The sequence below is a fragment of the Heteronotia binoei genome, chromosome 1 (genome assembly GCF_032191835.1).
Source record: "Heteronotia binoei isolate CCM8104 ecotype False Entrance Well chromosome 1, APGP_CSIRO_Hbin_v1, whole genome shotgun sequence".
In the NCBI taxonomy this organism is placed as follows: Eukaryota; Metazoa; Chordata; class Lepidosauria; order Squamata; family Gekkonidae; genus Heteronotia; species Heteronotia binoei.
The window spans coordinates 194964193-194985859 of record NC_083223.1 but is presented as its reverse complement, the minus strand read 5'-3'; the positions used below and the strand labels follow the sequence as shown (position 1 = coordinate 194985859).

General features: G+C 43.3%; 1 protein-coding gene across 1 annotated transcript in view; it reads left to right on the top strand.

Moving 5' to 3' along the window:
- Positions 1 to 1125: 1125 nt before the first annotated feature.
- LOC132576480 (dynein axonemal heavy chain 14-like) overlaps positions 1126 to 21667 on the top strand; it is a 193873-nt gene continuing 173331 nt past the window's right edge. Inside the window, exons 1-2 of the mRNA XM_060245693.1 lie at positions 1126 to 1256; positions 2231 to 2364. Of these exons, the coding sequence (XP_060101676.1) occupies positions 1187 to 1256; positions 2231 to 2364 (204 nt within the window). The 5' untranslated portion in view covers positions 1126 to 1186. The remainder of the gene's footprint in view (positions 1257 to 2230; positions 2365 to 21667) is intronic.

Sequence of the window (21667 nt, the reverse complement as noted above, 5' to 3'; positions counted from 1 at the left end):
TACTGAAGGAAAGTATAATAGATAGGGTTAAACTGGAAAAAATGTGAATGCAGGGAAATAATTTTTGAACAGCTGAATTCTTAAATAGTTATGAATTGAGACTGATTACCTTCTCAAATGAGCATAACATTTCCTGATGTACATAATATGATTGCTTAAAAACTGTATAAGGAAAGTCAGAATTTATCTTACAAGCTAGGTGTATTGAAGCTGAATTTTATAGGACAAAGTTAATGAGATGTAATGTAAGACATAGCTTAGTGGACGATTGAATCCTCTGTAAACATTGGTGTTAGGTGGTCGTTTATACTCCCTTTTGATAGCACTTTTGAATGTTTTAAGAACATAAGAACATAAGAACATAAGAGAAGCCATGTTGGATCAGGCCAACGGCCCATCAAGTCCAACACTCTGTGTCACACAGTGGCAAAAAATGTTATATACACACATACACTGTGGCTAATAGCCACTGGTGGACCTGTGCTCCATACACTGTGGCTAATAGCCACTGATGGACCTGTGCTCCATATTTTTATCTAAACCCCTCTTGAAGGTGGCTATACTTGTGGCCGCCACCACCTCCTGTGGCAGTGAATTCCACATGTTAATCACCCTTTGGGTGAAGAAGTACTTTTGAAATATAGTGCTACAGTACAGGGCTACATTGATGTGAAGGCAAACTCTGTACAATGCCAGTGATATCACAATCACAGATACTTTATTGGCATAGTAGCAAATCAAGGAAGAAGGGAAAAGTTGGTTAATTTAACATTCTGAACAGACTTCTCCTGAATGATATCATAGTGTGGCCTCCAACAACTGGGACCTCTTTGAGTTTAAAGGAATGTGTGAATGAATGTTGGTATTAACTGTATTCAGTGGGGGAGAATAAGTGACCAGCTTCGTTGGGATATCGTTTTTTGTGTTTGTTTAAAATTATTATCTTTTCTGTAAAAGCAGAAATGATGTAAATATCATATATGAAAATAATGTGATGTAAAATATACTAGAAAATAATGTAGATAATATTAAATACACAACAATAATGACTCTGGATAATGAAGACATTCTTGTCATATTTAGCTCCTTAATTATTTACTTGTATTGATTATCTGTTATAGGTGCAGATGAGCTAGCAGAAGTTCAAACTGTTGGTACTCAATTGAGTTGCCATACAAGGACATGCATGAAGTTTCAAGCTGGGGGTGGTCAGCAATTTGTTAAGGCGAAGGCTGCTTTCTCTTATGACAGAACTGGTGTGTACATCTCTAAAGCCAAATGCTGTTACCAACTGTGATATCGAAACCAGAGTTATTTTGTCCCTTTGCATTTATTTGTTATTTTGAATACTCTGCATTAATCCATTGATGAATTTTGCCTGCATCTATCAAATTTAAAATGAAAAAATTATTAGTATTCAAACTACATTATTTGCAGACTGTAATTTATTTATATAATGTGTAATTTACTGAAAATTCCAGTAACAAACTACTGTACTATGTAGGCTAGATATGCGCTCTAATATGTAAAATAACTCCTCTGAGAAAAATATAATTGACGACTGACATGCATGATAACTAAGAGAAGGGGAAATCCTGTCTCCACCCTCTGCAGCCTCACTCTACCACTAATTCTTTTTCTGCATCCCTTCCATCCTACTTTTGCCTCCATTTTCCTCCTGAACCATTCATCGCTTGTCCCCCTCTCTGCTTCCATGTTCCTACTCCACTCTTCTGAATCCCCATAAACTTGTTTGAGGTTTCTTCAAATCTAGGGTTTCCACTTGCTTTTCAGAAAAAATATACTCCAGCTGCAGATTGCCCTAAATGCGCAGATGGTTTATTCACACAGGGCCACCTATAGCAGCTAGACATATAGATTTATGCTTGTTAAATGAACACAAACCATTCCCGGCCCCCCAGCCAAAATTATTAACTAGATGGTTCTCAGTAGTTTAGTTGTGATGATGTATGCATACCCTGATATTCTAATTATTCTGATTTGGAGACAAGGTTATAAATCATTAAATCATTTTTGTACACTCATAATGACGGCTATAGTTTATCACTTAAGATGGTCTTAATTCAGCCATGATTACTTTGTGGGTTTTCCCCCCACAGTTCACAGATTTTGTTTTGTATATTAGCTAAACACAGTAACAACACTATATTGTTTGGAAACATTTATAACAGTGACAAAATTCTAAAAATGAACTTTTCTTCTCTCCTAGAGCCCATTAATGATGATGTGATATGTCATATTTTGAGACTGAGAGATAAACTGGGATGGCAGACATTTGTACCACCATGTGGGTTTGTAGCTAAGCCAACAAATTTAGAGGACATTCAGAGGATGACATTTCTGGTATTCTCCTTCAGTTCCATTTGTTTATTTTATTTATTTAGAATGCAATCCAGACCCTGTGAAAATAAGAAAAATATGTTAATTTCAGTTGTTACATATTAGAAACTTGAGTCACAAAGTTCCAACAGGAAACAGGAATGTGGTACATAGCTTTGCTTCAGACTCATGGTAGTGTAATTAAGGACATGGTTGGGTAGGGATGAGTTTATAGATATATGGCACAGGACTTTTGTGGATCAGGTCATTGGATTTTTATTGCACTCAGCACAGAGATTTGTTTGTTATGTAAAATATTTTAAACTTAAGAATGTAAGTTAGCCACCCTGAGCCTGCTTCGGCAGGGAGGGCGGGATATAAATCAAATAAAGTAAAGTAAAGTAAAATATCTTAACATAAGAAGAATTACAATGTTCTGAGTCCCCTTAGATTTTTCTTTTTATTCTTCTTTCTCTTTCTCCCCCACCACCGTGGGTGTTCATTCATTTATTCTTATTTCCTTTCTCCTCTGTGAGAAACAAACTTTTATAGATTTTTACAGGAAAAAGGTTTTTTTAAACACAGATCCCCTCCCCAATAATAAAGGCTTATTAATATGAGAAGTCAGAGATAACTCTAACTAGCATGACAGTCATTAATAGAACATCACCAAGAATTTTACCATTCAGGGTAGAAATAATTCTGACCTTATGGACCAGTGGTTTAGGACTGTTTTCTGTGAGGTGTGTGTGTTGGGGGGGGGGGACTATTATTAAAGCCTTATGTGGCCTGGGACCAACATACCTGCGGGACCGTCTCTTCCCATATATGCCCTGGAGGTCGCTTCGCTCAGCCTCCCTAGATCTTCTGACCGTTCCCGGCTCAAGAGATGCCCGTCTTGCCTCTACCATGGCCAGATCTTTCTCCCTCGGAGGCAGAGGAAATCTAAATGGGTTGTTCCCATGATCCTTCAGGGAGGCAGGACTACTTTTTTCTCCTTCCTTTAGGTGCCCTTGGGACAACCCGCCCCTTCAGTTTAGTTCCTGCCTCTACAGGGAGAGCAGCTAGATAGCTAGGCTGTGAAGGCCTGTTGCAGACTATCTCCCAGGCTATACAGGAGGGGATGGGACAGTTTTACTCCAGAGTAGGGCTTACTCTTCCCTTAGTTCCCCGGGGTGCAGCATCGGATGTTAGCCAGTCTAATCCATCCTGGCCGACCAAGGCAGCCCGCAAGGCTATTAGTTTGCAGAAGAGGAGCCAGGAGTCACAACAAGACTCTGGCTCCAGGAATAGGCACCATTCTGGGGAAGAGTTAGTGACCTCTGAGTCAGTAGGGAAGAGGGCGAATTCCTCTCAGGAGATGAGGAGGAAGAAGTTACCATATCTGAACAAGCTACTCGTTTCTTTAAAGTGGAAGATTACCAGTATTTGTTGTCTAAGACATTGTCAGCCTTAGAAATCTGTGATCTTCCTTCTGAAGATGCTACCAAGCCATCGAGTTCTAAGAAATTAAGATTTAGAACCAGCGGCAACTCAGAGTTTCTCCCCAGAGATAAACTTTTCCTGAATTTTTTGAACGTCAGAGTTGAATGGGAAAAGTCTGCTGCCACCAAACAGTTTCCCCAGTTAGTTAAAAAGCTGTATGCTTTGCCTGACTATACCACTGAGCTTTTGCAGGTCCCAGCGGTGGATGCCCCGGTGACAGCGCTGCAGACATCCGGTCTTCTCTCAGAAGATGGCCTTGGGAACATAAAAGATGCCTTAGACTAGGGGTGTCAAACATGCCATTCGGGGGCCGAATCAGGCCTCTGGAGGGATCTTATCAGGCCTCCAAGCAACTGGCTGTCATCTGCTTCCTGCTCTCTCTCTCTTGCTTCCTTCTGCATAACAGTTTGCTTTGCAAGGCTTGCTCAGTTGCACAGGAGCTACAGAGCAAAACCTCTATTTTCTCCATTGGCTGAGGCGCCTCCGCCCAGTCCCCTGGGGAAGGAAGGAAAGAGCCAGAGATTCCTTTGCCCAGTTCCCTGGATTTCATGGGGGAAATACAAAGAAAGCATCTTTAAGACCAACGAGTGCTAACTTTTTAAGCATGTTTTAATTTCTTTTAAAATACATGTGTTTGTCTCTATTCTTTATAAAATTTATATCTCTGCTACCTTATCTTAAAGAGGTACACACATGGCCCGGCCCAACATGGTTTGGCCCAACCCAACATGACCTGGCCCAACAAGGTCTCATTTATGTCAGATCCAGCCCTCATAACAAATGAGTTCGACACCCCTGCCTTAGACAAAAAAGCGGAGGTTGCTCTAATGAGGGCCCACGAAGCAGTCGCTATGATAGTCAGAGCATCCTCTGCTGCATCCTTGGTTTCCAGGGCCACTATAGTTTGGGTGCGCAAGCTAATTCAAATGTTGCCAGAGGACAACAGGCGTTTATTGGAGGATGCCACCCGAATCCTCAGGACCTCTTCTTTTACAGCTGATGCAACGCTTGATGCTATCACCTTTGTCTCCAGGGCTATAGCCTCCACCACTGTTACCAGACGTCTGCTCTGGCTTAGAGTCTGGCAGGCTGATCTTTTATCCAAGTTGCTAGTGTCAGCTTATCCTTTTGAAGGGGAGAAGCTATTTGGGGAGTCATTGGAAAAGATTTTGGTGGAGACCAGAGAGAAGAAGAAGGCGATGCCCAAGTCTCTTCGTCATCTGGACAGAAGGTCTTCACATCCTTTTCGTGCCCAACATTCTTTGGCAAGATGGAAAGAAGTCCAGCTGGGATTCTTCCAGACACTCCTTCAAAAAAGTTCCATTTGGCTCCAAGTTCGCCAAGGGATCATTTTCCAAGTCTGATAGACAGGATCATGGTGCCAAGTCCAAACAGGCCTGACTGCGAGTCTCTTCCAGTGGAGGCCCAACTTCTTCATTTTTGACCAGCCTGGGAGGCTTCCCAGGCAGATGCATGGGCCTTAGAAATAGTGTCTCAAGGGTACTCAGTCGAGTTCCAATCCATCCCCCCAACAGATTTGTCAGATCTCTGCCTTCAAGGAATCCAGTCAAAGGAGACGTCACACACAAAGCGCTACAACACCTTCTGGGCAATCGACCCTGTCCCCCCCCCCCCCGAGAGAGGGGACAGGGTGTTTATTCCATTCTCTTTGCGGTTCCCAAAAAGAATGGGGACTGGAGGGCCATCCTGGAACTCAAGTTCCTAACCAGGTTCATCAAGCTCCGTTGCTATCGAATGGAAACCTTGAAGTTCATTATGGATTCTCTGCAGGAGGGAGAGTTTCTCACCTCCATAGACCTGACTGAAGCGTATCTGCACGTTTCTATTCATCTAGCACACAGATGTTTCCTATGCTTCTCATGGGAGGAACTACACTTCCAATATCGGACGATGCTGTTTGGACTGTCAACTGCTCCCAGGGTGTTCTCCAAACTCCTGATAGATCCCATTGTACACCTCAGGAGACAGGGCATTCATGTCCATCCTTATTTGGATGACCCGTTGGTCAGGTTGAGCAACAGACTCCAGAGCAGCCAGGACATGGAGAAGACAATTCGATGCTTGCAAGCTCACGGCTTTCTGGTGAACCTTGCCAAGAGTACCCTACAACCCAAACAGCAGATAGAACATCTGGGGGCAATCATCGACTCTGTCCATTGTTCCCTGTCACTGCTGATGTCCAAAGCACAGGGAATCGGAGGAGTGGCTGCCACAGTGATCAGCAAGCAGTTTTCCTCACTAACACTTCTGGACAAACTTCTGGGCTTGATGCAGTGGGCCCGTCTTCACTCCAGGCCTCTCCAGCGATTCCTAGGACCATACCAGTGGGCGATCATGGAATGTAGAGACATGACACTACAAGTCCCACAGTCTGTCAAGAGCAGTCTCCTCTGGTGGACGCACCTGCCAAATCTTCTTCAAGGCAAGGTCTTCCAAATCCCCCCTTCTCCCTAAGAGGCGGAGGACATCTTGGGTGTTTCCCACCGTCCAATCAGGGAGGCAGGAATCTTAAAAAACTTCCCCTTCCTGTGGATGTGGGAACCACCCTCCTTCCAGTTTATTTCCTGCCTCGACAGGGAGTAGCAGCGTTTAGGCTAGGTTCCTACCCTTTCTCATTACTTGCCTATCTCTTTAAAAAAAAAAAAAAAGATACTTTTTCTTTCCCCTCAGTTCCTACCTTGTTGTTCATCTCCTGATATTCTACCTCAGATCTTTTTCTGCCTTCTCAATCCGTCCTTCAGTCCCTCTCAGCTTCTCTGCCTCCTTTCCCCCCCCACTTTCTTCAGCGCTTCAGAAGCGGCGCGGCTGTTTAAACTCAAGCCGCGGCCGAGCGCACAGCATTCAAGCCGCAGAGGAGAGGGAAAATGACGCGTCGGTCAAGAGACGCGTTCATGGACGACGACCTGGTTCCTGACGCCTGGCGCGGAACCGAGAGGCCCGCCTCCGGAGCCGGCATGTCTTCTAAGCTTGCCTCGGCTGCCGGCAACGTGCCCTGTAGGGGCGAGAAAACCCAAAGGCGAACGCAGGCGGCGCTGGTCTTCCCCAGCCACGGAGGAGGCTTCCTCGTCAGGGCTCTTCCCCACTGGCAGCAGCCATCTTGGGGAGCGCAAAAAAGGCGCGAAACGGGGACAGACCTCAGCCATGCAGCTTCCAGACGCAGGAACGTCCCGATGCCAACCTCCTGGCGGGAGACTCAGTTGCAGATGTGATCCAACCTGCGCTGGAAGCCACGCAGACCTGCCAGCCCCAGTCGGGCTTGGGTAACGTACCCTTTATGGGGCCCTCCTTTTTTACTGAGTTTCTTGAATCAATAAAGCAGACGGTGGGGGCAGCAGTCAGGGCATCTGGCCATAGGAGACCCAGGTCCCCCAGGTCCAGTTCCCCCTCCAGATCACCTTCTCCAAAGAGGTCCAGAGGTAGCTCCAGCCACCATAGGGCTTCAAAGAAACCTCTGCTCTGTGACCAGATGGAGAGCGAAAGATCCATTTCTGAGACCCACTCTCATGATTCCTATGGGGGAGATCGGGAGGAGGGCGAATTCTTATCTGATGAGGAGATAGAGGATGTTGCAGTTCCGGAACCCTCATCACGTTTTTTTTTTTTTTTCAAGGCAGAAGAGTTCCAACCTCTTTTAGCCAAGGTGCTGTCTGCTCTAGACTTACAAGCATCACCCGAGGAGCAGGAGTCTCCCCACCCACTAGCCAACCCCAGAAACAAACCCAAGGGAAATACGGAGTTTTTCCCCAGATTCAGATCCTCTGAAAAGGTTTTTCCCTTCCCTGAGTTCTTCGAGCGTCAGTTGAAATCTGAGTGGGCCAAACCTAGTACCAACAGACAGGTACCCAATTCTATCAAGAAGCTCTATGAATTACCTGCCTTTGCTAACGATATGCTGCAAGTACCATTGGTGGATGCACCAATCGCAGCCTTACAGTCTGTTAGCCTAACAGCCTTACAGTCTGTTAGCTGAGGATGGCCATGGCTCGGTGCGAGACAACTGGGACAAAAAGATAGACTTGGCCTTGAAGAGGAGCCACGAAGCTACGGCTCTGGCCATCAAGGCAGCTGCGGCCACCTCTATAGTTTCCAGAGCAGCGATCGTCTGGATAAGACGGCTTACTCAGCTACTGCCGGACGTGGATAAACGGGTCCTGGAAGGTACCAGCAGACTCCTTAGGGCCTCCGAATTTTCAGCAGATGCCTCATTGGATGCCCTCACTTTCTCCGCTAGAGCAATGGCATCAAGCACTGTAGCAAGGCGGGGGTTATGGCTCCGGGCTTGGCCGGCAGACGTGCACTCAAAGTCCATCGTGTCAGCATACCCATTCCAGGGAGAAAAGCTATTTGGAGACACCCTGGATAAGATCCTGGTGGAAACACGGGATAAGAAAAAGGCCATGCCCAAGTATCTGCGCCGCTCCGATAAGAGAAGCTTCGGGTCTGGTTCCTTTCGTGCCTCCTCCAGCTTCTCCAAACCAAAACAGGACTTCAGAAGAACAACCTGGGGACAGTCCAAACAGAGTTTCCAAAAGGGCTTCTCCAATTCACGATTCCAGAGGAATCAGCCCGATAGGTCCGACAAATTTGAGAAGGGCCCCAAGCCCAACAAAGCATGACTGGAATTCTATTCCAGTGGGGGGCCGTCTACTACACTTCCAGCAGGCATGGGCGGCCTCGAGGGTCGATGCTTGGACGTTGGAAATTGTTTCATGGGGTTACCCCATAGAATTCAAAAGGGCACCTCCTGTTCGTTACTTGGTGTCTCCTCTTCGCTCAAACCCAGAACAAAAAGCATCACCCTCAAAGCAATTCAACATTTGCTGCAAATTGCAACGATAGAACCTGTTCCTCCATTGCAGAGAGGTCAAGGCGTCTATTCCATCTTCTTCACGGTGCCCAAGAAAAACGGGGGCTGGAGAGCGATTCTAGACCTGAAATTTTTTAAACAGACATATCAACCTCCGTCACTTCAGGATGGAGTCCATCAAATCTATAACGGAGTCCCTGCACCATCAGGACTACATGTCTTCTCTGGGCCTAACAGAGGCATATCTGCACATTCCAATCCTCCCAGCACATCGCAAGTTTCTTCGTTTTTTGCGTAAATGGGACTCACTACCAATTCAGAGCCTTACCCTTCGGCCTGGCGACGGCACCACGGGTGTTCACCAAGGTGTTGGTGAACCTGATTGCAATCCTCAGACAGAGAGGGATACATGTGCACCCCTTCCTCGACGACCTGCTGATAAGATCCTCGTCGAGGGAGAGTGCGGAGCAGGACGTTATACACACCATATCCTGTCTTCAACAACACGGGTTCATAATCAACATTCCCAAGAGTCATTTACAACCGTCCCAGAGGCTACAACATCTGGGTATGGTCATTGACACAAGGATGAATTCTGTTTTCCTCCCAGAAGACAAGATACTGAGGACCAAGGCATTGGTGCTCCAGTTAGTGCGGGAACCATTGTCATCTCTCCAGACCCTGGCACGACTTATGGGTCTTCTAGTCTCAAATCTGGAGGCGCTTCAATGGGGTCGCTTTTCACACCAGACAACTTCAGATGTTTTTGCGCCCTTATCAGATCCAGATCATGGAGAAGCGCCCTATGTCGTTGTCTGTTCCCAAGAAGGTCAAGGAGAGTCTCCTGTGGTGGACGAAGGACCACAACCTGCGTCAGGGGAGAACGTTCCTCGTAGAGAAGGAAATACAGCTCCTTTCGGATGCCAGACTTTCAGGTTGGGGGGCGACCCTCAACGAGATACCTACCCAGGGCCAGTGGACACCCGAGGAGGCGAGTCTTCCCATCAACCTTCTGGAACTCCGTGCGAACGGACAATATCGCTGCCAAGGCCTATTTAAACAATCAAGGGGGGTCCAGGTCGACTTCCCTTCGCAAGGAGGCCATGAAACTGTTCGAATGGGCGGAGAGACATCTAAAGTCCATAAGGGCGGAGCATATCAAGGGGACTTGCAATATCAAGGCGGACTGGCTCAGCCGGGAGAGCATTCAATCGGGAGAGTGGTCTCCCAACAAGAAGCTTTTCTTAACGCTTCGGCCCGCCGGTGTTGGACCTCTTTGCGTCTTCTCAGAACCACCAGCTTCCTCGATTCTACACGAGGTACTACCACTACCAAGCGGAGGCCACGGACGCATTAACTTCTCCCTGGCCGCAAGGCCTTCTATACGCCTTTCCCCCAATCCCGATCATTCCGAGGTTGCTCAGAAGGATCAGGCTGCTAAGGGCCGACGTCATTCTGGTTGCTTCCTGGTGGCCGCGACGTCACTGGTTCTCATCAATCCAACAGATGTCAGTAGTGGAGCCGCTTCACTTACCAATCTGTCCAGACATGCTGTTACAGGGCCCGGTGTGGCATCCTCATACAGACTGGCTGAGGTTGACCGCTTGGAGGTTGAACGGCGCTCTCTCCTAGATCTTGGTTATGCAAGTGACGTGACGATCACCATCCTAGCATCCAGAAAAAGCTCCACAACGCGGATCTACGACATGTCCTGGAAAGCCTTCCACAGATGGTGTCGGAGAAAAGCCGTGGACCCGTTGCATCCTTCTGTCCCCAAGATCCTACAGTTCCTTCAGGACGGTCTCCATTCTGGATTGAAGCCAGCTACCCTCAAACGTCAGGTGGCAGCCTTATCCTCAGTTCTCCAGCAGGTGGACGGCGTGGACCTCTCATCTCACCCCCATATTCGACGCTTCCTTAGAGGAGCCTCCATGAGTTCTCCACCACAAGTACATCGGTTTCCTACCTGGAGATTGAACCTGGTACTCTCGGCCCTAACAGGTCCTCCTTTCGAGCCCTTAAGTTCTGTATTCCTAAAGTTCATGCGTATGAAGACCATCTTTCTGGTGGCAATAACATCGGCCAGAAGAGTTTCAGAGATCGGGGCCTTATCGGTTAAGAGGGAACTGTGTGTGTGTTCCACAAGGACAAGGTGGTCCTCTATCCGGACCCTACCTTCCAACCGAAGGTCTCTTCTAGATTCCATCAGATTCAAGAGATCAACTTACCATCCTTCTGTCCGGATCCCAAGCATCCCAAGGAGCGCACATGGCATACCTTAGACGTGCGAAGAGCAATTAAGGTCTATCTTACAAAACTGAATCTATCCGAAAATTAGACTTCATGTTCATTAATATAGCGGCTCCTAGACTGGGACAGAAGATGTCCAAATCAGCAATTAGCTACGCCATCAAGCAGTGTATATCGGAGGCGTATAAGGCGTTAAACCTTCAAGTACCACCAGGGATCACTGCACACTCAACCAGGAGTGCGGCCACCAATGCTGCCTTCAACAGGAATGCCTCCATAGAGGAGGTGTGCAAGGCAGCTACGTGGGCATCTATCTCCACTTTCATCCGACACTATAAGTTGAATGCATATGTGTCGGCGGACGCAACTTTGGCAGACGAATCCTGCAACACGTGCTGCCTGAGTAGGACGATCCCACCCTGTATGACATACTGCTATGGGAGCACCCAAGATGTCCTCCGCCTCTTAGGGAGAACGACCCTTGGCACTTACCATGAGGGGTCCTTCTCCTAAGAGGACAGGAGGACATCTTGCCCTCCCCTTCTTCCATCGTCCTACCCTGGGCAGCATCTATGTATCTGGATCTAACTTCTTCTCCTGTAGTCTCACCTACAGCTGTTGATTACTCTTTAACACAGGCTACCTGTAGTTTACATGTTTTTTCTCAGTTTCTATACGAGTTTATTTCAGTCGGTTTGGGAGGCTCATGCCAAGTTTTTGTACCGACCACCAGTTAGCTCACCTTTTTTCATAGCAGCGATGGTTGCAAGAGTTCTTTACTGCTTCTCGGAGTCACCCGAACTGGAAGGAGGGTGGTTCCCACATCCACAGGAAGGGGAAGTTTTTTAAGATTCCTGCCTCCCTGATTGGACGGTGGGAAACACCCAAGATGTCCTCCTGTCCTCTTAGGAGAAGGACCCCTCACGGTAAGTGCCAAGGGTCGTTCCATGGAGCTGTTCACCGACGCAAGTCTGTCTAGTTGGGGGACTGTCCTACAGGGTCAGCCAGTCCAGGGTCTCTGGTCAAACAGGGAAAGTCGCCTACCAATCAACGTGCTAGAGCTCAGGGCGATTTGTTTGGCGCTACTACATTTCAAGGACTCCCTTCACTTGAGACATGTTTTGATTCGAACAGACAATATTTCAGTGAAAACTTATCTAAACAATCAAGGGGGGGTCCAGGTCGGACCGCCTGCACAAGGAAGCCCTAGTGATCTTGCAGTGGGTAGAGAAGCACCTAGCCTCAGTTTGCGCGGAACACATCAGGGGGCTGGACAATACAAGCGGATTGGCTGAGCTGGGAGACCATCGCAGAGAGGGAATGGGCTCTGAATCCAAAAGTTTTCCAGTTTGTCTGTCAGCATCTGGGTCGACCCCAAGTAGACCTCTTTGCCTCCCCACAGGATCACCAACTCTCTCATTATTACTCCAGGTACTTCCATGAGGAGGCAGAGGGGGTCGATGCCTTGACGACACCGTGGCCCCAAGGTCTTATGTATGCCTTTCCACCAATACCCTTGCTGCCAAAGACCATCAGGAGGGTGCGACCACTCCAATCAGAGATCATACTGATAGCACCATATCGGCTACATTGACCGTGGTTTTCGATGCTGACAGAGATGTCCATTCAGAACCCAGTTACACTTCCAACGTTGCCGGACATGCTCATACAGGGACCAGTGTGGCATCCCGATCCAACATGGCTGTGTTTGACCACCTGATGGTTGAGAGGGACTTTTTCCAGAACTTAGGCTATTCAACACAGAGAACTATAAAATTGGAAAATGTAAGATCATAGCACCGAAACATTTTTATGTATTTTATGTTTATTTTTACTCTATGTTTTATGGTTTTAATGCTGTACTACCATGTTGAATCATGCACATGCATGTCTGTGTGAGCTGCCCTGAGCCCGCCTCGGCGGGGAGGATGGGATATAAGTGGAATAAAATAAATAAATAAATAAATAAAACAACAGAGGTAATGGACACCATCTTGGCATCTAGAAGAAAGTCTATAATTCAGATATATAACATGACCTGGAAAGCGTTCGTAAGATGGTGTAGACAAAAAAAGCTGAATCCTATGTCCCCATCTATTGCTAATATCTTAGGTTTTCTTCAAGAGGGTCTACATACAGGTCTCAAGGCTTCTACCTTGCGATGACAGATTGCAGCTTTAAACACCGTTATTCCACAGATTGGGGGCTACAAGCTGTTCAGATATCCCCATATTCAACTTTTCATTCAGGGTGCTAGGGCCTTGAGACCACCTCAGGTTCATCGGTTTCCCACCTGGAGGCTCAACGTGGTGTTGCCAGCGCTCACAAAGTCTCCGTTTGAACCCTCGAGAGAAGTGGACTTGAGATGGCTTCGAATGAAGACTCTCTTCTTAGTCGCCATTATGTCGGCTCGGAGAGTCTCTGAACTACATGCCTTATCCATCAGAATGGACCTGTGTGTTTTTCATAAGGATAAAGTGGTTCTCAGAATGGACCCAACATTCGTTCCCAAGGATGCATCCAGATTCCACAGGTCCCAAGAAATTTTTCTGCCCACCTTCTATCCACAGCCCAAACACCCAAAGGAGTTCGTATGGCACACTCTGGATGTGAGGAGTGCTGTCAAGATTTACATCACCAGGACAGAGGAATTCAGGAAGACAGACAGCATGTTTGTCAACATTTCTCAGCCCAGGAAGGGTGAAAGGATGTCCAAGGGCTCTATCAGTTCCACCTTGAAGGCCTGTATTGTGGAGTGTTACAAGGTGTCCGATCTGTCAGTACCTCCAGGCATCACAGCTCATTCACTCTGCAGCGCTTCTACGAATACAGCCTCTATCAACCAAGCATCAGTGGAAGAGATTTGTAGAGCTGCTACCTGGTCATCCATCTCTACCTTTATTAAGCATTATAAGATCCATTCTACAGCATCTGCAGAAGCAGCCTTCGGAAGAAAAGTTCTGCAACAGGTCGTGGAGATCAATGAAGATGAGGGAATCCCACTCAATTGAGGGACACTGCTCTAGAAGGTCCCAATCAGATGTCCTCTAAGAACATAAGAACATAAGAGAAGCCATGTTGGATCAGGACAACGGCCCATCAAGTCCAACACTCTGTGTCACACAGTGGCAAAAAAATTTATATACACACATACACTGTGGCTAATAGCCACTGATGGACCTGTGCTCCATATTTTTATCTAAACCCCTCTTGAAGGTGGCTATACTTGTGGCCGCCACCACCTCCTGTGGCAGTGAATTCCACATGTTAATCACCCTTTGGGTGAAGAAGTACTTCCTTTTATCCGTTTTAACCTTTCTGCTCAGCAATTTAATCGAATGCCCACGAGTTCTTGTATTGTGAGAAAGGAAGAAAAGTACTTCTTTCTCTACTTTCTCCATCCCATGCATTATCTTGTAAACCTCTATCATGTCACCCCGCAGTCGACGTTTCTCCAAGCTAAAGAGTCCCAAGCGTTTCAACCTTTCTTCATAGGGAAAGTGTTCCAGCCCTTTAATCATTCTAGTTGCCCTTCTCTGGACTTTCTCCAATGCTATAATATCCTTTTTGAGGTGCGGCGACCAGAACTGCACACAGTACTCCAAATGAGACCGCACCATCGATTTATACAGGGGCATTATGATACTGGCTGATTTGTTTTCAATTCCCTTCCTAATAATTTCCAGCATGGCGTTGGCCTTTTTTATTGCAGATGCACACTGTCTTGACATTTTCAGTGAGTTATCTACCACGACCCCAAGATCTCTCTCTTGGTCAGTCTCTGCCAGTTCACACCCCATCAACTTGTATTTGTAGCTGGGATTCTTGGCCCCAATGTGCATTACTTTGCACTTGGCCACATTGAACCGCATCTGCCACGTTGATGCCCACTCACCCAGCCTCAACAGATCCCTTTGGAGTTCCTCACAATCCTCTCTGGTTCTCACCACCCTGAACAATTTAGTGTCATCCGCAAACTTGGCCACTTCACTGCTCACTCTCAACTCTAAATCATTTATGAACAAGTTAAAGAGCATTGGACCCAGTACCGAGCCCTGCGGCACCCCACTGCTTAACGTCCTCCACTGCGAAGACTGCCCATTTATACTCACTCTCTGCTTCCTATTACTCAGCCAGTTTTTGATCCACAAGAGGACCTGTCCTTTTACTCCATGACTCTCAAGCTTTCTAAGGAGCCCTTGATGAGGAACTTTATCAAAAGCTTTCTGGAAGTCAAGGTAAACAACATCTATCGGGTCTCCTTTATCCACATGTTTGTTCACCCCCTCAAAGAAATGTAGCAGGTTAGTGGGGCATGATCTTCCCCTACAGAACCCATGCTGAGTCTTCCTCAATAACTCGTGTTCATCAATGTGCCTACTCATTCTGTCCTTGATAATGGTTTCTACCAACTTTCCCGGTATTGAAGTCAGACTGACTGGCCTGTAATTTCCCGGATCTCCTCTGGAACCCTTTTTAAAGATGGGGGTGACATTTGCTACCTTCCAGTCCTCAGGAACGGAGGCAGATTTCAATGAAAGATTACAGATTTTTGTTAGAAGATCCACAAGTTCAACTTGGAGTTCTTTCAGAACTCTCGGATGTATTTAGACAGGTTAGAGTGTTCTCACTGTTTTTCGGAGTCCCTAAACTGAAGGGGCGAGTTGTCCCAAGGACGCCTAAAGGAAGGAGAAAAAGTAGTCCTGCCTCCCTGAAGGATCATGGGAACAACCCATTCAGATGTCCTCTTGTCCTCTGAGGAGAAGGACCACTCAGGGTAAGTCCAATGGTCTGTTCTCGGTCCTGGCCCCAACTTGGTAGAATCAGCTCCCTATGGAGATCCGGGCCCTACCTGGCTTGTTAGCCTTTAGTAGGGCCTGTAAAATGGAGCTGTTCCACCAGGTTTTTGGGTGAGGCGGTGGGCATCTATTCACTAGATTGATTGGCCTCCCCTACTGTACTATCCTACTGCACTGTTTGGCTGCATCGTATTGTTATACCATCTTGGTCCTGTTGAACTATTCTGTTGGACTGAACTATGTAATTGGCTTTACTGTTATGCTGTTTTATTGTTATGTTGATTTTATTGTGATTTTATTATTCATGTTGTGCTCCGCTCTTAGCCCCTATGGGGAATGGGCGGAATATAAATAAACAGATGATGATAATTGCATGGAGTTTGTGTTGGGCAAGATCTAAATTTTAGTCACCATAGTGTTAACATACTCTAGCAGACATGTGACCTGGAAGTACAACGTGGCTAAGAGCCAATCCTGTGTGTTAATTGGTGTGTTTGATAAACTGATTTGGTAATTTTAGCTTATCAGCGTTTTCTGTTGGCTAGTGAGTTAGTTTCTTCCTGTCAAGGTTATAGAAAAGAGGTTAATTGCCTATTACCCTCAGCTACCTACTACTACCTTTGTACCTGTTGCGGCCACCACCTTGTGTTATGTGTAATACTGCCTTGTAGAGTAAATATGTAATTTTTAGAACCTTTGTTATTTTCTTAAGGACTATCCCAATACTTTCTCCTTCCTAATAAACTTAAAGGGCGTTACTTTAAATGACAATCCATTGCCTCTGAGCCTTATTTACCCAACAAATTTGGTAGCAGAGAATGGTTATTTTTGGAAGCTGCTTGCTTTTTTTTTTTTTTTTTTAAGACACTGAAAGCTGGTACTGTGTTTTTGAGGGGTTTTTTAAAACAATTTTATTAGTAACATGGCAACAAAATTATTTCTTAAGTCTTAATAACTTCTTTTATCTACCCCATATATTACTTTCTACCCACCCCTCCCCCTGTTACTTGACCCCCGCCGGTGCTATTTACTTAAAATGCTAATATTCAAAGGTACCCTTAACTATTAAAACAAAAACTTATATTCTTCTTCTAAAACTTAATCATTATCAAAAATTGTCCAATGTCCTTTTATTTTCCACTGTTTTTCTACATATCTTCTAAACTTTTTCCATTCCATCTTAAAAACTTCTAAATCATCGTCTCTTAATGTTCTTGTTAATTTGTCCATTTCACTCCATGTCATAACTTTTACAATCCAATCCCATTTCTCTGGTATTTTTTCTTGCTTCCACAACTGCGTATATAATGTCCTAGCAGCTGAAAGCAAGTACCAAATTACAGTTCTATCTTCTTTTGGAGATTTTTCCATTTGTAATCCCAACAGAAAAGTCTCTGCAACTTTCTTAAATTCATATCCCAAGATCTTAGAAATTTCTTGCTGAATCATCTGCCAATACTTTTTTGCCCTTTCACAAGTCCACCACATATGGTAGAAAGATCCTTCATGTTTTTTACATTTCCAACATCTATCTGGCATCTTATTATTCATCTTTGCCAATTTCTTAGGAGTCATGTACCATAGGTACATCATTTTAAAACAGTTTTCTTTAATACTATAACACGTCGAAAGCTTCATAGAATTTTTCCAGAAGTATTCCCAAGTTTCCATCTGTATTTCTTTATTTACATTAATTGCCCACTTAATCATTTGAGATTTCACTACTTCATCTTCCGTAGACCATTCTAACAGTAATTTATATATTTTTGAAATTAATTTTTCATTATCTCCAAGCAGAACTATTTCCATTTCCGTTTGTTCCTTTCTTAACCCTTCAGTTTTAATATCATTATCCACCAAGCTCTTTATTTTACGCCATAGCTTCTCATAATTGTTTTTGAATAGAACAATATTTTTCATTGTTATCTCAACACCCAAATATTTTACCTTAGAGGTAACTTCACAGCCTGTTAATCTCTGTAATTCTTGTTGCTTATTTAATTGCATATTTTTGCATAGAAACTTTGATTTTTCTTTATTAATACAAAGTCCCGCCAACTCCCCATATTCTTGTATTTTAGCTAACAACAAGGGTGTAACTTGTATGGGGTTTTCATTTATAAACATTATATCATCTGCGAATGCTCTATATTTGTAAGTAAAACCTTTTATTTTTAATCCTATTTCTTTTTCTTCTTGAATCTGCATCAGTAATATTTCAAGAGTCATTATAAACAACAATGGGGAAAGTGGACAACCTTGTCTTGTGCCTTTACTAATTATCATATTTTATGTAAGATCTGCGTTTATACATAGCCTTGCACGTTGTTCAGTGTATATTGCTTTTATCATTCTAATAAAGCTTTCTCCCAACTCCATCTTCTCCATTACTGCAAACATAAAGTTCCAGTTTAAATTGTCAAATGCTTTCTCTGCATCCGCAAAGAATAATGCTACTTCCTTTTCTGGATGTCTTTCATAATATTCTACAATATTTACAACAGTTCTGATATTGTCTCTTATTTGCCCTTTGGGAAGAAACCCTGCTTGATCCTCCTTTATAAAATTTATCAAATGTTGTTTCTGCCAAGATTCTTGTATATATTTTATAGTCATTATTTAATAACGAAATTGGTCTATAATTTCTTACATTCGTGACATCTCTATCTTCCTTTGGTATCAGTGAAATAACAGCTTCCTTCCATGTGTTTGGTATTTTCCCTTTTACTCTTACCATGTTCATCAACTTCTGCAATTTTGGTATTAACTCATCTTTAAAGGTTTTTAAATATTTAGCTGTATATCCATCCGGCCCAGGTGCCTTTCCATTTTTCATTGCATTAATTGCAGCCTCAATTTCAATTTTTTCAATTGGATCATTAAAAACTTTTCGCATATTTTCTGTTAAGGGTTCTATTTTTATCTTTTGTAAATATTAATCCATCTGTTCTTTCTGTATTTTAACACCTTTAAACAACTTGACGTAATACTTAAAAAATTTTCTTTTTATTCCCTCCTGACTAACCACCTCTCTTCCATCTACCACAATTTTATTAATAATTTTATTTTCTCTTTTTTTCTTCAGTTGCCAAACCAAATACTTTCCAGGTTTATCTGCTCCCTCAAAAGATTTCTGCTGCAGTCTTTTCAAATTCTATTCCAATTCTTTATTTAACAAATGTCTCATTTGCGTTTGTAATATTGTAATTTTCCTTATAATTTTCTTTTTCCCTGGGGTTTTCCTCAACTCCCCTTCTTTTTTCTTTATTTCATTCTGAATGTCCAACAGCTGGTTTTCTTTTGCTCTCTTATTTTTGTTATTCAAGGTAATCAATAATCCTCTCATTACTGCTTTGTAGACATCCCAAACCATCTGAAATTCCATATCCTCTTTATCATTCACTTGAAAGAAAGCTTTAGTTTCATTTTTTAGGTATGTCACTATTTCTTTATTCTGTAGTAAATCTTCATTCAATCTCCATCTTCTCAACTTCTTAGACAATTTTGTAATCCACATTATTGGGTTGTGATCAGCCCCAATTTTGGGTAAAATCTCTATTTTTCTTGTTATAAGACCTAAATCTTTAGTGCCCCACAACGTCAATTCTGGAAAAAGTTTTGTCTTGCTGAAAAAAAGGTATAATCTCGCACCTCAGGGTTAAATTTCCTCCATATATCCTCCAAATTTTCTTGTTTGACCAATTCAATAAAAGACTTTGGCAATTTTCATTCTTTATTATTATTCCCCCCCCCCCCCCAGAACTATTTAAAGAGTTCTTAATTGTTCCATTAAAATTTCCCATTATCAAAACTTGGTCATACGTCAGTTCATCAAGTTGTTGCGTAATGTCTTTAAAAAAAACATCCTTTGCACCATTAGGTGCATACAATCCCAATAATAACGTTTTCTTTGCATTCAATATTATTTCTACTGCTACAAATCTTCCATCTTTGTCTTTGAACACTAATTTTGGCTCCAATTCTTGTTTGATATAAAAAATCACTCCCCTTTTCTTCTGTTCAGCCAATGAAAAAAATTCTAACCCCAATTGTTTATTCCATAAAAATTTGTAATCCTTTTGTTTAATATGCACTTCTTGTGTGTTTTAACAATTTATTGATAGCATATGGTTACACAACTTAATTATTTCTTCACTATTTCAGTATTAACCCATATGACATTTCTATCCCCCCTCCCTCCAATGATGACTTCCCCGAGGTTATACATTCAAGTTCAATACTAAAGGTACTACTAACTGATCAAAATTCAATATATATATTCTTACTACTAAAAAATTGTCCAATATCTTTTTACTTTCCACTCTTCCTTCATATATCCTTTAAATTTCCTCCACTCCCTTTTGAATATCTCTAAATCATAGTCTCTTAGTGTTCTAGTTAGTTTGTCCATTTCACACCACGATAAAACTTTCATGGTCCAGTCCCATTTCTCCGGTATCTCCGGTATCTTTTCTTGCTTCCAAAGCTGCGCGTATAGTGTCCTAGCAGCTGATAGCAGGTACCAAATTAGAGTCCTGTCTTCCTTTGTTTGTTTACTCTGGTAATATGCACTTCTTGTAAACAAACTATATTACAATTTTGTTTTTTAATCCAATGAAACGTTGCCCTTCTTTTTTGTGGTGAATTTAGTCCATTTACATTCCAAGACAATAATTTGTAATCCATCATGGTGCAAATTCCTTATTTTCTTCATAAAAACTACGCAATTCCTGTGCATTTCTGATTGTGATTCTTTTCCCCTGGAGTTCAAAACTCAGACCTTCAGGTATTATCCACCTAAACCTCATTTCATTGTCCCATAGTTTTTCTGTTAATTTTTTATATGTTCTTCTATCATTTATCACTTGCCTTGTCAACTCCTTCATGATTCTTACTCTGCTGCCTCCCACTATCAATGTCTTTTCAAAGTTTTTACTCATGATCTTTCCCACCATTTCTTTTGTCATGTATCTTATAACAACATCTCTTGGTAAATTATTTTTCTTGGCATAGAGTGAGTTCACTCTATACATATAGTCATACATATTTTTGGTCTCTTCAGGATCTTCCTCTAAAAATTCTGCAATTATTTTTATTATATACTCTTTCAAGTCACCATCTTCCTTTTCAGGTACTCCTCTCAGACGTATCTGAGTCTCCATCAATTTGCAGTCATGGATTGTCACTTTTTCTTGTATTTCCAACAAGGTGGAGTCATGTGTTTTCATTCTCCCTTCTACCTCCTGCACTTTTTTAGATGTTTGTCTCCTTCCTGAGATCTTCCATATCTTTTTAAATTTCTTCTATAATTTCTTTTTTTGATGCAGTTATCATCTCTTTCATACCTTTCATCATTCTAGCCTCCATTGCCTCTAATTGGTCCTGCATTTTCTCCAATGAAGTGGCCCTTGTATGGCCTTGCTTGTGTTCTGACATTTAAAAACACCAAAAATTTTGATCTCACCAACTTGAACTTCAACTATCCAGTTCAAAAGATTAGAGCTTGCTTTTTACAACAAGCCTAATTTCGCCATCCTCAGAGCTTCCCAGACCAAAATATTAATTTTTAAAAGTTTTTAAATCCTTCAAAATGGCGATCATGACTTTTTACTGCTCTCTGCAACTTTTCCCCCTTTTTCTTTTAAAGGTTTCTAAAGTCCATTACAAACAATATGTCCAATAGTATTTATCCTCTTCTTATCATCTCAATCAATTCCAACAATTTTTAATGTCCCAAATACTTTAAAAACATTATTTTAATTTTGACCTCCAAGCAATGGCCGCCGATGTTTCTCAATGGTGTTATAATCCTAGAGTAGGCTTTTCTTCCTCTACTTCCTGCTTTACTTGCCACCAAATCCCGTTTCCACTGGTATGGAGATCTCACGATACTTGACATACTTCCTGTGTTGCTTGCATATGCTGCAGGTTTGTGACGATAGTGCTCTTTTTTTAAAACTGCAAG